Source organism: Ornithorhynchus anatinus, chromosome 3 (genome assembly GCF_004115215.2).
Source record: "Ornithorhynchus anatinus isolate Pmale09 chromosome 3, mOrnAna1.pri.v4, whole genome shotgun sequence".
Lineage (NCBI taxonomy): Eukaryota > Metazoa > Chordata > Mammalia > Monotremata > Ornithorhynchidae > Ornithorhynchus > Ornithorhynchus anatinus.
The window spans coordinates 3,052,025-3,064,624 of record NC_041730.1 but is presented as its reverse complement, the minus strand read 5'-3'; the positions used below and the strand labels follow the sequence as shown (position 1 = coordinate 3,064,624).

Below are 12,600 nucleotides of genomic sequence, written 5' to 3'. Positions count from 1 at the left end.
TAGTAAGCACTTAACAGATACCATATTTAATAATAATAGAATGGTCCACCCCTCAGACTCTAAGCCCCTTGATGGCTTGGATTATGTCTACCTGCTTTATTTTATTGTACTCTCACTCGCTCAGTACAGTGCTCTGCACACAGTAAATGCTCAATAGCATGGCCTAGTGGAAGGAGGTCAGGCCTGAGAAGCAGAAGGACCTGGGTTCTAATCCCAGCTCTGCCACTTGTCTGCTGTGTGACCTTGGGCAAGTCGTTTAACTTCTCTGTTTCTTAGCTCCCCCATCTGTAGAATGGGGATCAAGACTTTTATCCTTACGTGGGTCAGGAACTGTGTTCAAACATGATTATCTTGTATCTACCCCAGCATTTAGTACAGTGCCCGGCACAGAGAAAACACTTTACAAATAACACAACTTTTATGAGAAGCAATGTGGCCCAGTGGCAAGAGCACGGACCTGGGAGTCAGAAGGACCTGGGGTCTAATCTGCTGTGTGGCCTTGGGTAAGTCTCTTCCCTTCTCAGTGCCTCAATTACCTAATCTGGCAAATGGAGATTAAGATTCTGAGGCCCACATGGGTCAGGGACTGTGTTCAACCCGATTTGCTTGTATCCACCCCAGTGCTTAGGACAGTGCCTAACACAGAGCGAGTGCTTAACAGCGTGGCTCAGTGGGAAGAACCCGGGCTTGGGAGTCAGAGGTCATGGGTTCGAATCCCGGCTCTGCCCCTTGGCGGCTGTGTGACTGTGGGCGAGTCACTTCACTTCTCTGGGCCTCAGTTACCCAATCTGTAAAATGGGGATGAAGACTGAGAGCCTCAGGTGGGACAACCTGATTACCCTGTATCTACCCCAGTGCTTAGAACAGTGCTCTGCACATAGTACGCACTTAACAAATACCAACATTATTGCTATTCTTGTCTGTCTGTCTCCCCCGATTAGACTGTAAGCCCGTCAAAGGGCAGGGACTGTCTCTGTTACCGATTGGTCCATTCCAAGCGCTTAGTACAGTGCTCTGTACATACTAAGTGCTCAATAAATACTAATGAATGAATTAATTATTATTAACAAATACCACTATTATTATTATTATTAAAAGTCCAGCCGAATACCATCAATTACCAACCTCCGAGGGCAAAATGCCTGATCCTCGGCCGGCTTTTGTGGGACGCCAAGCCCGGGGGTCAGGGCCAGTGACCGCAAACGGCCAGTAGCCAGAGGGGAGGAAGCTAGCCCGCATGGCGTCGAGCGGTAGGGACGTCTGGGGACTGGTCGCACCTCAGTCTCCCGTACACGGGGGCCACCGGGGCGAGATGAAGGTGGCAGGCGGCTGACGTCGGTCGCGGGGCCCCAGCGGTAGAGAAGAAACCTCCCCAGGGATGCTTCGGCCGTGGTCACTTGGCCTGGGGTCCCCCGCTGTCACGGGACCTCTCATTTCATCAGTTTGACCGGTGAGTTATGGGACCAGAGGACTTGGTGAGGCTGGGGGAGGGTCCCACACTGAGAGCCCCTGTCTGACCTCCTCGCCCTTGAGAAGCAGCGTGGCTTAGTGGAAAGAGCGTGGGCTTGGGAGTCGGAGGTCATGGGTTCTAATCCTGGCTCCACCACTTAGCGGCTGTGTGACTTTGGGCAAGTCACTTAGAGAAGCAGCGTGGCTCAGTGGAAAGAGCATGGGCTTTGGAGTCAGAGGTCATGAGTTTGAATCCCTGCTCTGCCATTTGTCAGCTGTGTGACTGTGGGCAAGTCACTTCACTTCTCTGTGCCTCAGTTCCCTCATCTGTAAAATGGGGATGAAGACTGTGAGCCCCACGTGGGATGACCTGATTCCCCTGTGTCTACGCCAGCGCTTAGAACAGTGCTCTGCACATAGTAAGCGCTTAACAAATACCAGCATTATTATTATTATTAACAAAAAAAAAAAGAAAAAAAAAGAAGCAGCGTGGATTAGTGGAAAGAGCATGGGCTTGGGAGTCAGAGGGCGTGTGTTCTAATCCTGGCTCTGCCACTTGTATGCTGTTTTACTTTGGGCAAGTCACTTCATTCATTCATTCAATAGTATTTATTGAGCGCTTACCATGTGCAGAGCACTGTACTAAGCGCTTGGGATGAACAAGTCGGCAACAGATAGAGACAGTCCCTGCCGTTTGACGGGCTTACGGTCTAATCGGGGAAGACGGACAGACAAGAACAATGGCAATAAACAGAGTCACTTAAATTCTCTATGCCTCAGTTACCTCATCTGTAAAACAGGGATTAAAAGTGTAGCCCCACATGAGACAACCTGATTACCCTGTATCTACCCCAGCGCTTAGAGCAGTGCTTGGCACACAGCACTTAACAAACACTGTCATTATTATTATTATTATTCAAGGGTGTTGGATGATCACACCTAACCATGACAACAACCAGTAAATGGTTCCTAACAACGTCCTGATTCTGCTTGTGGTTTGGAGGTCTGGTCTGACCGGACCATGGGACTGACCAAGCTGAATGGCAAATTCTGGATTCGTGGTTTTTCCAGCCCCCCAAACTCATCCTGTTGAGGCGGTTGGGGTAGGTGGAGCTGGGAGGAGGGGGGTGACCCCAGACAGGGGAGGAGATAGAGCCCAGGCCTGGGAGTCAGAAGGATCTGGGTTCTAATCCCAGTTCTATCACATTATAATAATAATTCATTCAATAGTATTTATTGAGTGCTTACTATGTGCAGAGCACTGTACTAAGCACTTGGAATGTACAAATAGGCGACAGATAGAGACGGTCCCTGCCCTTCGACGGGCTTACAGTCTAATCCGGGGAGACAGGCAGACGAGAACAATGACAATAAATAGAGTCAAGGGGAAGAACATCTCATAAAAACAATGGCAAATAAATAGAATCAGGGTGATGTACATCTCATTAAACAAAATGAATAGGGTGATGAAGATATATACAGATGAGCAGACGAGTACAGTGCTAAGGGGGTGGGACGGGAGGGGGGAGGAGGAGAGGGAAAGGGGGGAGAAGAGGGTTTAGCTGCGGAGAGGTGAAGCGGGGGGGAGGTAGAGGGAGCAGAGGGAAAAAGGGGGGAGCTCAGTGTGGGAAGGCCTCTTGGAGGAGGTGAGCTTTAAGTAGGGATTTGAAGAGGGGAAGAGAGATCGTAGGAGGTGAGGAGGGAGGGCATTCCAGGACCGCGGGAGGATGTGGCCCAGGGGTCGACGGCGGGATAGGCGAGACCGAGGGACGGTGAGGAGGTGGGCGGCGGAGTTATGGTATTTGTTAAGTGCTTACTATGTGCCAAGCACTGTTCTAAGCGCTGGGGTAGATACAAGGTAATCAGGTTGCCCCACGTGGGGCTCACAGTCTTCATCCCCATTTTGCAGATGAGGGAAATGAGGCCCAGAGAAGTTAGGCGAATTGCCCAAGGTCACACAGCAGACAAGTGGTAGAACCAGGATTAGAACCCACGACCTATGACTCCCAAGCCCATGCTCTTTCCACTAAGCCACGCTGCTTCTCTGCTGTGGGACCTTGGGCAAGTATCTCATTTCTCCAGGCCTCAGTGCCATTGTCTAAAATGGGGATGAAGACTGTGAGCCCCATGGGGACAGGGACTGTGTCCAACCTGATTAACTCGTAGATGCCTCAGCGCTTAGAACAGTGCGTGGAACATAGTAGGTGCTTAAACAAGTACTATTATAATAATGATGGTATTTGTTAAGCACTTACTATGTGCCAAGCACTGTTCTGAGCTGTTATAATCATTATGAGGAGGGCAATCCCAGAAAGGTGAGGTGAAGGGAAGCCCCAGAGGGAGGAGGAGGAGGAAGAGGGTGACCCGAGAGAGGGGAGAAGGAAGGACTCCCCTAGGTTTTTTGGGGGGGAGAGGGAGGGAGAGGAGGGTGACCCCTGAGATACCGGGGAAAACGTGACTTACCGGTGATTGAGAGGAGAGGGCTCTCTCCACCTGCAGGAAAAGGCGCAGTCATTCATTCAATCGTATTTATTGAGCGCTTACTGTGTGCAAAGCATTACCCTAAACTCTTGGGAGAGTACAATATAAAAACAAACAGACACATGCCCTGCCCACAGTGAGTTCACAGTTTAGAGGGGGGAGACAGGCATTCATTTAAATAAATAAATTACAGATATATACAGCGCGGAATCTCCGCTCTGAGGTCTACGAATTCTGCACGTTTCCGGAGGGAAACACATACTAAAGGTAATTCTGGTCCTCAGCACAGTGCTCTGCGCACAGAGGAGCATGGGCACTTTGAGGGCAGGGCTCATAATATGATGGTATTTGTGAAGCGCTTACTATGTGACAAGCACTTTATTAATCACTGGGGTGGATATGGATAAATTGAGTTGGACACAGTTCCTGTCCCATGTGGAGCCCCACAGTCTTAATCCCCATGTTACAGATGAGGTTACTGAGGTACGGAGAAATGAAGTGACTTGCCCAAGGTCACACAGCAGAGGAGTGGCAGAGGCTGGATTAGAACCCATGACCTTCTGACTCCCAGGCCCGGGCTCTAGCCACTACACAATGCTGCTTCTCTACTAATTCTACTATTAGAGAAGCAGCATGGCCTCGTGGCAAGAGCACAGGCCTGGGAGTCAGAGGTCGTGGGTTCTAATCCCGGCTCCACCACTTATCAGCTGAGTAACTTTGAGTAAGTCACTTAACTTCTCTGGGCCTCAGTTGCCTCATCTGTAAAATGGGGATTAAGTCTGTGAGCCCCATGTGGGACAACCTGATGACCTTGTGTCTACCCCAACGATTCGACTAGTGCTTGAGACTGTGAGCCTGTTATTGGGTAGGGATTGTCTCTATTTGTTGCTGAATTATACTTTCATTCAATAGTATTTATTGAGCGCTTACTATGTGCAGAGCACTGTACTAAGCGCTTGGGATGAACAAGTCGGCAACAGATAGAGACAGTCAGGTGCTTAGTACAGTGCTCTGCACACGGTAGCGCTCAATAAATACGATTGAATGAATAGTAAGCGCTTAACAAATTCCGTCATTATTACTAACTCTAGTTCATGTCTGTTAACTCTGTTGTCCTCCCTCAAGCTCTCCAACACAGTGCTCTGCATCCAGTAGCATCCTGCTTCCTGTAACGTCCTTGAAGGTAGGAATCATGTCTACTACCCCTATCGTCCTCTTCCGAGTGTTCAGTACAGTGCCCTGCATAAAGGAGACTGGAAGCTGCTTGAGAACTAGGATTATGCCTACTAACTCTATTGTTCCCCGCCCCCAGTGCTCAGTACAGTGCTCTGCACACAATAGAGTATCCTCTTAGAAGACAGAGTTTATATAACTCTATTGTCCTCTCCCAATCGCTCAGCACAGCTCTCTATCCAGAGACTGTAAGAAATCTGAGGACAGGGATCCTGTCTACTAACTCTGTTGGATGCACCCAAGTGCTCATCACAGTGCTCGGCACACAGTAGACTGCAGGTTCCTCGAGGACAGAGATCCAGTCTATTATATCGTCCTCTTCCAAGTGCTCAATACAGTGCCTCGCACGCAATGGACGCTCAGTCGATTCTATCGATCGATGGGTTGATTCTGACTCTGTTTATTCTGCCCGTCCAGGATGGGCAGTGCCCAGGTCTGGCATTTACCTACCTGGGTGTATTTTGTGCTTCCGTCTCTGGATGAGCTTGTTGGCAAAGGATTGTTCTTCCCATCCTGGAAAAAGAAGAGCAGCCATGTCCACTCCCTTTAGTGAGGGATCATGGGTGGGGCGGAGGTGGACCGGAGGGAGGGTTGCAGGGTTTGTCATTCATTCATTCGATCGTATTTATTGAGCACTTACTGCGTGCAGAACACTTTACTAAGCGCTTGGGAGAGTGCAGCACAACGATAAACAGACACATTCCCTGCCCATAGCAAGCTCAATTGCCGTTCCCCCAAATCCCCCCGACCAGGGCGAGAGGCCTCAGTTGAGAGATGCTGGTCACTTGACCTGTGGGTAGAGCAGAAGGTGGGAGGAGTGGGGTTTCTCCGTTGGATTTCTGACAGGTTTGGAATTCCAACCGAAACATTCTGCCCCAAATCCCTACCATCCCACTCTATTCCTGACTACCTCAGTGACCCGGCCCAAACCAGCCCACATCCCTGACTCTCTCATCAACAATCCTGAATCTTCCCCTATGACCAAGCATGGACCACCCAACACCCCTGACTCTCCCCTGCCCATCCCTGACTCTCCCCAGTGACCCAGCAAGGACCATCCCACACCTCTGACTCTCCCCTGTCCGTCCCTGACTTTCCCCCAGTGACCCAGCAGGGACCATCCCACACTCCTGACTCTCCCCTCTCCATCCCTGACTCTCCCCAGTGACCCAGCAGGGACCATCGCACATCCCTGACTCGCCTCAGGGACCCAGCAGGGACCATCCCACACCCCTGACTCTCCCCTGTCCATCCCTGAAGGTACCCTGGGATGGGCAGATGCCCCTCTCTTCCACCCACTGGGTAAAGGAGAGTCTTCACTGAATGGAAGGAGGGCGGGGAGAACAGAAGGGATTTCACGCTGGTGTGTTGGAACTGGTGGCCAAGGGCAGGAGGGGAAACCAGTGATCCAGAGCCGAGAGAGAGAGATAAATCCGGCCAACTCCCAAACGGGGGGAGACAGACCCCAGGGAGAGGGGAAGCTGCTTGCACCCAGAGCCGGGGGAAGGGAGACACAGTCAACCTACCAGTTAAAGGCGGAGAGAAGAGCCAAGAGTTTGAACTGGAAATTTCCCAGCACTGTCCTCCCCTCGCTCTCCTCCTGTCTCTCTGACAGCTCCTTCTCGGTCTCTTTGGAGGGCTCCTCCTCTGCCTCCCACTCCCTAACTGTGGGGGTCCCTCAAGGGTCGGTTCTGCGTCCCCTTTTATGCTCCATCCCTTGGAGAGCTCATTCACTCCCATGGCTTCAACTACCATCTCCTTGCAGATGATTCCCAAATCTCCATATCCAGCCTTGATCTCTCTCCTCCTCTACAGTCTCACATTTTCTCCTGCCTCGGAAACATTTCTGCGTGGATGTCCTCCCATCACCTCAAACTGAACGTGTCCAAAAAAAACCTCCTTATCTTCCCACCCAAACCTTGCCCTTCCCCTGAGTTTTCTGTCACTGAGAATCCTCCAACTCACAAGCCCAAGCCTTGGCGTTATCCTCGACTCATCACTCTCTTTCAACCCACGTATTCAGTCTGTCATCAAATCCTGTCCTTTCAACCTTCACAACATCACTAAACCTGCCCTTTTAGCGTCACCAAATCCTTCACAACATCACTAAAATCTGCCTTCTCCTCTCCATCCAAACTGCTACAACGTTAATCCAAGCGTTTATCCTCTCCTACCTTTATTACCGCAACAGCCTCTTCACTGACCTCCCTGCCTCCTGCCTCCCCCCACTCCAGTCCATATTTCACTCTGCCGCTCGGATCATTTTTCGACAAAACCATTCCTTCCTCATCTCTTCCACTCCTCAAGACTCTCCAGAGGTTGTCCGCCCAACTCCACATCAAACAGAAACTCCTCACTTTCCTCTTTAAAACGCTCAATCCCTTTGCCCCTTCCTACTTCACCTCGCTGCTCTCCTACTACAACCCAGCTTGCAATCTTTGCTCCTCTAATCCATCTCATTTATCTCACCGCCGACTCCTCACCCACATCCTCCCTCTCGCCCGGAATGCCCTCCCCCTTCAAACGACGACAGTCTCCATCTTCAAAACCTTATTACAAGCACATCTCCTCCAAGAGGCCTTCCCAGACTAAACCCTCCTCTCCTCTTCTCCCACTCCCTTCTGCGTCTTGGATTTGCTCCCTTTATTCACCCATGACCTCTGACTCCCAAGCCCGGGCTCTTTCCACTAAGCCATGCTGCTCCTTTAGGCAGGTGTGCGCAGGAGCAGAGAGCCTGGGTTCTAATCTCGGCTCTGCCCCTTGCCTGCTGGGTGACCTTGCCAAGTCACTTCACTTCTCTGTGCCTCAGTTTTCTCATCTGTAAAATGGGGATTCAATACCTGTTGTCCTCCCCCTTAGAATGTGAGGTGGTTATCTAGTATCTAATGTAGAATCTACCCTTCTCCTGCTTCTTCCACATCCTTAACATCACCCTGATTTGCTCCCTTAATTTGCCTCCCCCCTCAGCCCCACAGATACGTATGTCAATATCGGTAATTTATTTATATTGATGTCTGTCTTCCCCTCTCATCCGTAAGCTCACTGCGGGCAGGGAATGTGTCTACCAACTCTGTTATATTGTGCTCATCCAAGTACTTAGTCCAGTGCTCTGCACACAGTAAGCACTTGATAAATATGGTTTATTGGTTGATAGTGCTTAGAAAGGTGCTTGACACATAGTAAGCCCTTAACAAGTGGAGCAAATATGGTTTAGTGGTGCATGGGCCTGGGAGACAGAGGACGAGAGACAGAGAAGCAGCGTGGCTCAGTGGAAAAAGCATGGACTTAGGAGTCAGAGGTCATGGGTTCTAATCCCAGTTCCACCACCTGTCAGCTGGGTGACTTTGGGCAAGTCACTTCACTTCTCAGGGCCTCAGTCACCTCATCTGTAAAATGGGAATTATGACTGTGAGCCTCACATGGGACAACCTGATCACCCTGTATCTACCTCAGCGCTTAGAACGGTGCTCAGCACATAGTAAGCGCTTGACAAATACTAACATTATTATCATCTATTATTCTAATCTTGGCTCTGTCACGTCTGCTCTGTGACATTAGGCAAATCATTTCACTTCTCTGTGTCTCAGTTACCTCATCTGGAAAATGAGGATGAAGAGTGGGAGCCCCACATGGGACAACCTGATTACCTTGCATCTACTCCAGTGCTTAGAACAGTACTTGGCACATAGTAAGCGCTTAACAAATGCCACAAATATTATTATGGTGGCATTTGGGCTTTCCTGCCCTGGATCCTTCAATTTACAGAACTCACATCGGGGTATTGGCTGGGAGACCTTGGCTTCAGAAATCCAATCAATCGTTCAATGAAGCAAGCAAGAAAACACACAGTCAACTGTGAATGCCAGACCCTGAACTGGGCACGTTTACAGTCTAATGGGGCAGCCAGATCCTACACAGATTGTTCTGTGGAAACAGGACAGGGAATCAGGGAAGAACAGGCAGCTGTTTGAAGACTAAACAACTGAACAAATAATTAATAATAATAATTGGGTTATTTGTTAAGCACTTGCTATGTGCTAAGCACTGCTGCACTAAGCGCTGGGGTGGATACAAGCAAATCCGGTTGGACACAGTCTCTTTTCCTTGAGGAGCTCACAGTCTCAATCCCCATTTTTCAGATGAGGGAACTGAGGCCCAGAGAAGTGAAGTGACTAGCCCAAAGTCACACAGCAGACAAGCGGCAGAGCCATGACTAGCCTCCTGACTCCCAGGCCTGTGCTCTATCCACTACGCCATGCTGCTTCTTTGGTATTTGGAAAGCGCTTACTATATCGCAAGCAAATTGGGTTGGATACGGTCCCTGTCCTACATGGGGCTCACAGTCATAATCCCCGTTTAATAGATGAGGGAACTGAGACACAGAGAAGTGACTTGCCTAAGGTCACACAGCAGACAAGTGGTGGAGCCTGGATTAGAATCCATGTCCTTCTGCCTCCCAGGCCTGCAGTAACTCAGCAGGGATGGATGTGTGTGCCTGAGAGCTGTCGGAAGGTTTAGGGAACACGGAGAAACCCTGAGGGTAAAAGAGGATGATTTGGGTGTGACAGGAAAGTAGAAATTATTTCTTTATTAATAATAGTAACAATAATAATACCGTCTGCCTCCCTCTCTAGATTTTAAGCTCAGTATGGACAGAAAACGTGTCTGCCAGTGCTTTTGTCTTGGACTCTCCCAAGCACTTAGTAGAGTGCTCTGCACACAGTAGAGCTCAGTATACAGTAGAGCCACGAGAAGCAGCGTGGCTCACTGGAAATAATAATGTTGGTATTTGTTAAGCGCTTACTATGTGCAGAGCACTGTTCTAAGCGCTGGGGTAAACACAGGGGAACCAGGTTGTCCCACGTGGGGCTCACAGTCTTAATCCCCATTTTACAGATGAGGGAACTGAGGCACAGAGAAGTTAAGTGACTCGCCCACAGTCACACAGCTGACAAGTGGCAGAGCTGGGATTCGAACTCATGAGCCCTGACTCCAAAGCCCGTGCTCTTTCCACTGCGCCAACGGGCTTTGGAGTCAGAGGTCATGGGTTCGAACCCCGGCTCTGCCACTTGCCAGCTGTGTGACTTTGGGCAAGTCACTTAACTTCTCGTTGCTTCAGTTCCCTCATCTGTAAAATGGGGATTAAGACTGTGAGCCCCACGTGGGATAACCTGATTCCCCTGTGTCTACCCCAGCGCTTAGAACAGTGCTCGGCACATAGTAAGCGCTTAACAAATACCAACATTATTATATATCATCGAAGCTCACGGGCTTGTTGTGGGTAGGAAACATGTCTATCAACCCTATTGCCTTGGACTTTCCCAAGTGCTTAGTACAGCGTTCTGTGTATCGTAATTCCTCAATAATACAGTTGATTGATTGATTGACAGGACTGGGGAAGGGTGGTGAGCAGAGGTGAATCGGGGGAGGCCTCCCGGAGGAGGTGGGGATTTTACTTTGGAGGGCTTTAGTGGATCTGGTGTCGGGGCTGGGCGATGCCAAGCTAGGGGAACAGTGTGAGTCAGGAGTCAAAGGTGAGAGAAACCAGAGCAAGGAGCAGGGGAGGAGGCTGTACAGGCTGTACATGTTGGACAGGGAACCTGACTACCAACTCTGTTGTAATGGACTCTCCTAAGCGCTTAGTACAGTGCTCTGCAGATAGAAGATGCCCAATAAGTACCATAGTAGCGATAGTAGTAGTAGCAATTATGACCCCCGCAAATCCTTCCCTAACCCTCACAAACACCCAAATCCCTCCACAGTCCCCCGCAGCCCCTCACACTCTGCCACAATCCCCCAATTTCTCACAACCCCCCAAGCCCCCACAATCCCCCATGAACCCCACATCCACCCATAATACCCCAAAACCCCAACAAACCTCCAAATCCCTCCATGATCTCCCGCAACCCTCCACAGATCCCCACACTCCTCCACGATGCGCCCAATCCCCCACAACCCTCCAATCCTGACCCCCTCATCCCTCCACCATACCCATAATCCCCATAAGCCCTCAAATCCCTCCACAATCCCCCACAACCCCCCTCATGCCCCCACACTCCTCCACAATCCCCCCAATCTCCCACAACCCTCCAATCCCCCATGACCATCCCCACGATTCCCCCCACACTAACCCCTATGTCTCTCCACAACCCCTCACGATCCCCAACGTCTAGTAGCGTTTCCCATGCTCTCCCACGAGCCCCCATGAAGAGCCCCATCTCCATCCTCAATCCCCCAGGGTCTCCCATGATCCCCGGGTCCCTCACACGCCGGTGAGGTTAATAAGGACCACCCCTCCATCCCCACCCTCACCCCAGGCTGAGCCGGGTGGGCCGGGAGCAAGAACCCGAGGCCCCCCGGTGTGGCCCGGGCCGTCCGGCCTCCCAGCGTGCCCCGGGCCATTGTGGCAGAGACTGTCCGTGCCGGCCCGCGTCCGGCCTCCCTGTGGGCCCGCCTTCCGCTCATTGTCCCCGGGGACCCGACCGCCCGCCGGCCTGGGCCCGTGCCAGCTCCAAGGACGCGGACGGTCGGACCTCCGCCAGGCTGCCCGGCCCGGGGTGGGGCCCCACGGGAGGATTCAGAGATCCCCGCCCCTCACCCACCTCACCCACCACCTCAGGAAGTGGCAGGGGACCCCGGGGCAGGAGGCGTGAGGGCAGAGAACCAGGAGTCCGGGGCTTCTGCCCCAGTCGGCCCGTGGAGGGGTCCGAGCCCATCATCTCCTCGTTTCTTCACCTTGACGTCAAGCCTCCGGCCAGGGCTCTGCCACGGGGACCTGCCTCAGAGGGCCGGTCCTCAGGGTTGAGGGGAAGATGGCGGGGGAGAAGGAGGTGATGGGCCTCCCCTAATCCAGAGATCAGATTGAGTCACCCCTGGCCCCAGCTGGGTGTCCCCGGGGTCGATTGGAAGACGGCGAGGGAGAAGTGGGTGATGGATCTCCCTTACCCTGGAGATTGGACTGAGCCACCAGCCGGGGGTCCCCTGGGGCCGACATGGCCCTAGTAGAGGCAGCATCGGCGACCCCTGTTCTATCGCCGGCCCTCCCCGAGCCTGCGGCGCATCCAGGACCGAGTCACTAAACCTCTCTGGGCCTCGGTTTTCTGCTCTGGAAAATGGGGGTAAGCTCCCTTCTCTCTCTCCCTCTCAGACTGGGAGCCCGTGGTGGGACAGAGACGGTGTTCAGTCCACCCATCTTCATCTGCTTCATCTGGAGAAGCAGCGTGGCTCTTGGAGTCAGGGCTCATGAGTTCGAATCCCAGCTCTGCCACTTGCCAGCTGTGTGACTGTGGGCAAGTCATTTAACTTCTCTGCCTCAGTTCCCTCATCTGTAAAATGGGGATTAAGACTGTGAGCCCCACGTGGGACAACCTGATTCCCCTATGTCTACCCCAGCGCTTAGAACAGTGCTCGGCACATAGTGAGCGCTTAACAAATACC

The 12,600-nt window shown here is 51.7% G+C and overlaps 1 protein-coding gene across 1 annotated transcript in view; it reads right to left on the bottom strand.

Moving 5' to 3' along the window:
- LOC100082253 (mucin-6) overlaps positions 1-12,157 on the bottom strand; it is a 51,292-nt gene extending 39,135 nt beyond the window's left edge. Inside the window, exons 1-2 of the mRNA XM_039911649.1 lie at positions 12,109-12,157; positions 5,614-5,676 (exon numbers count right to left, since the gene is read on the bottom strand). Of these exons, the coding sequence (XP_039767583.1) occupies positions 5,614-5,676; positions 12,109-12,157 (112 nt within the window). The remainder of the gene's footprint in view (positions 1-5,613; positions 5,677-12,108) is intronic.
- Between the last annotated feature and the right edge of the window lie 443 nt (positions 12,158-12,600).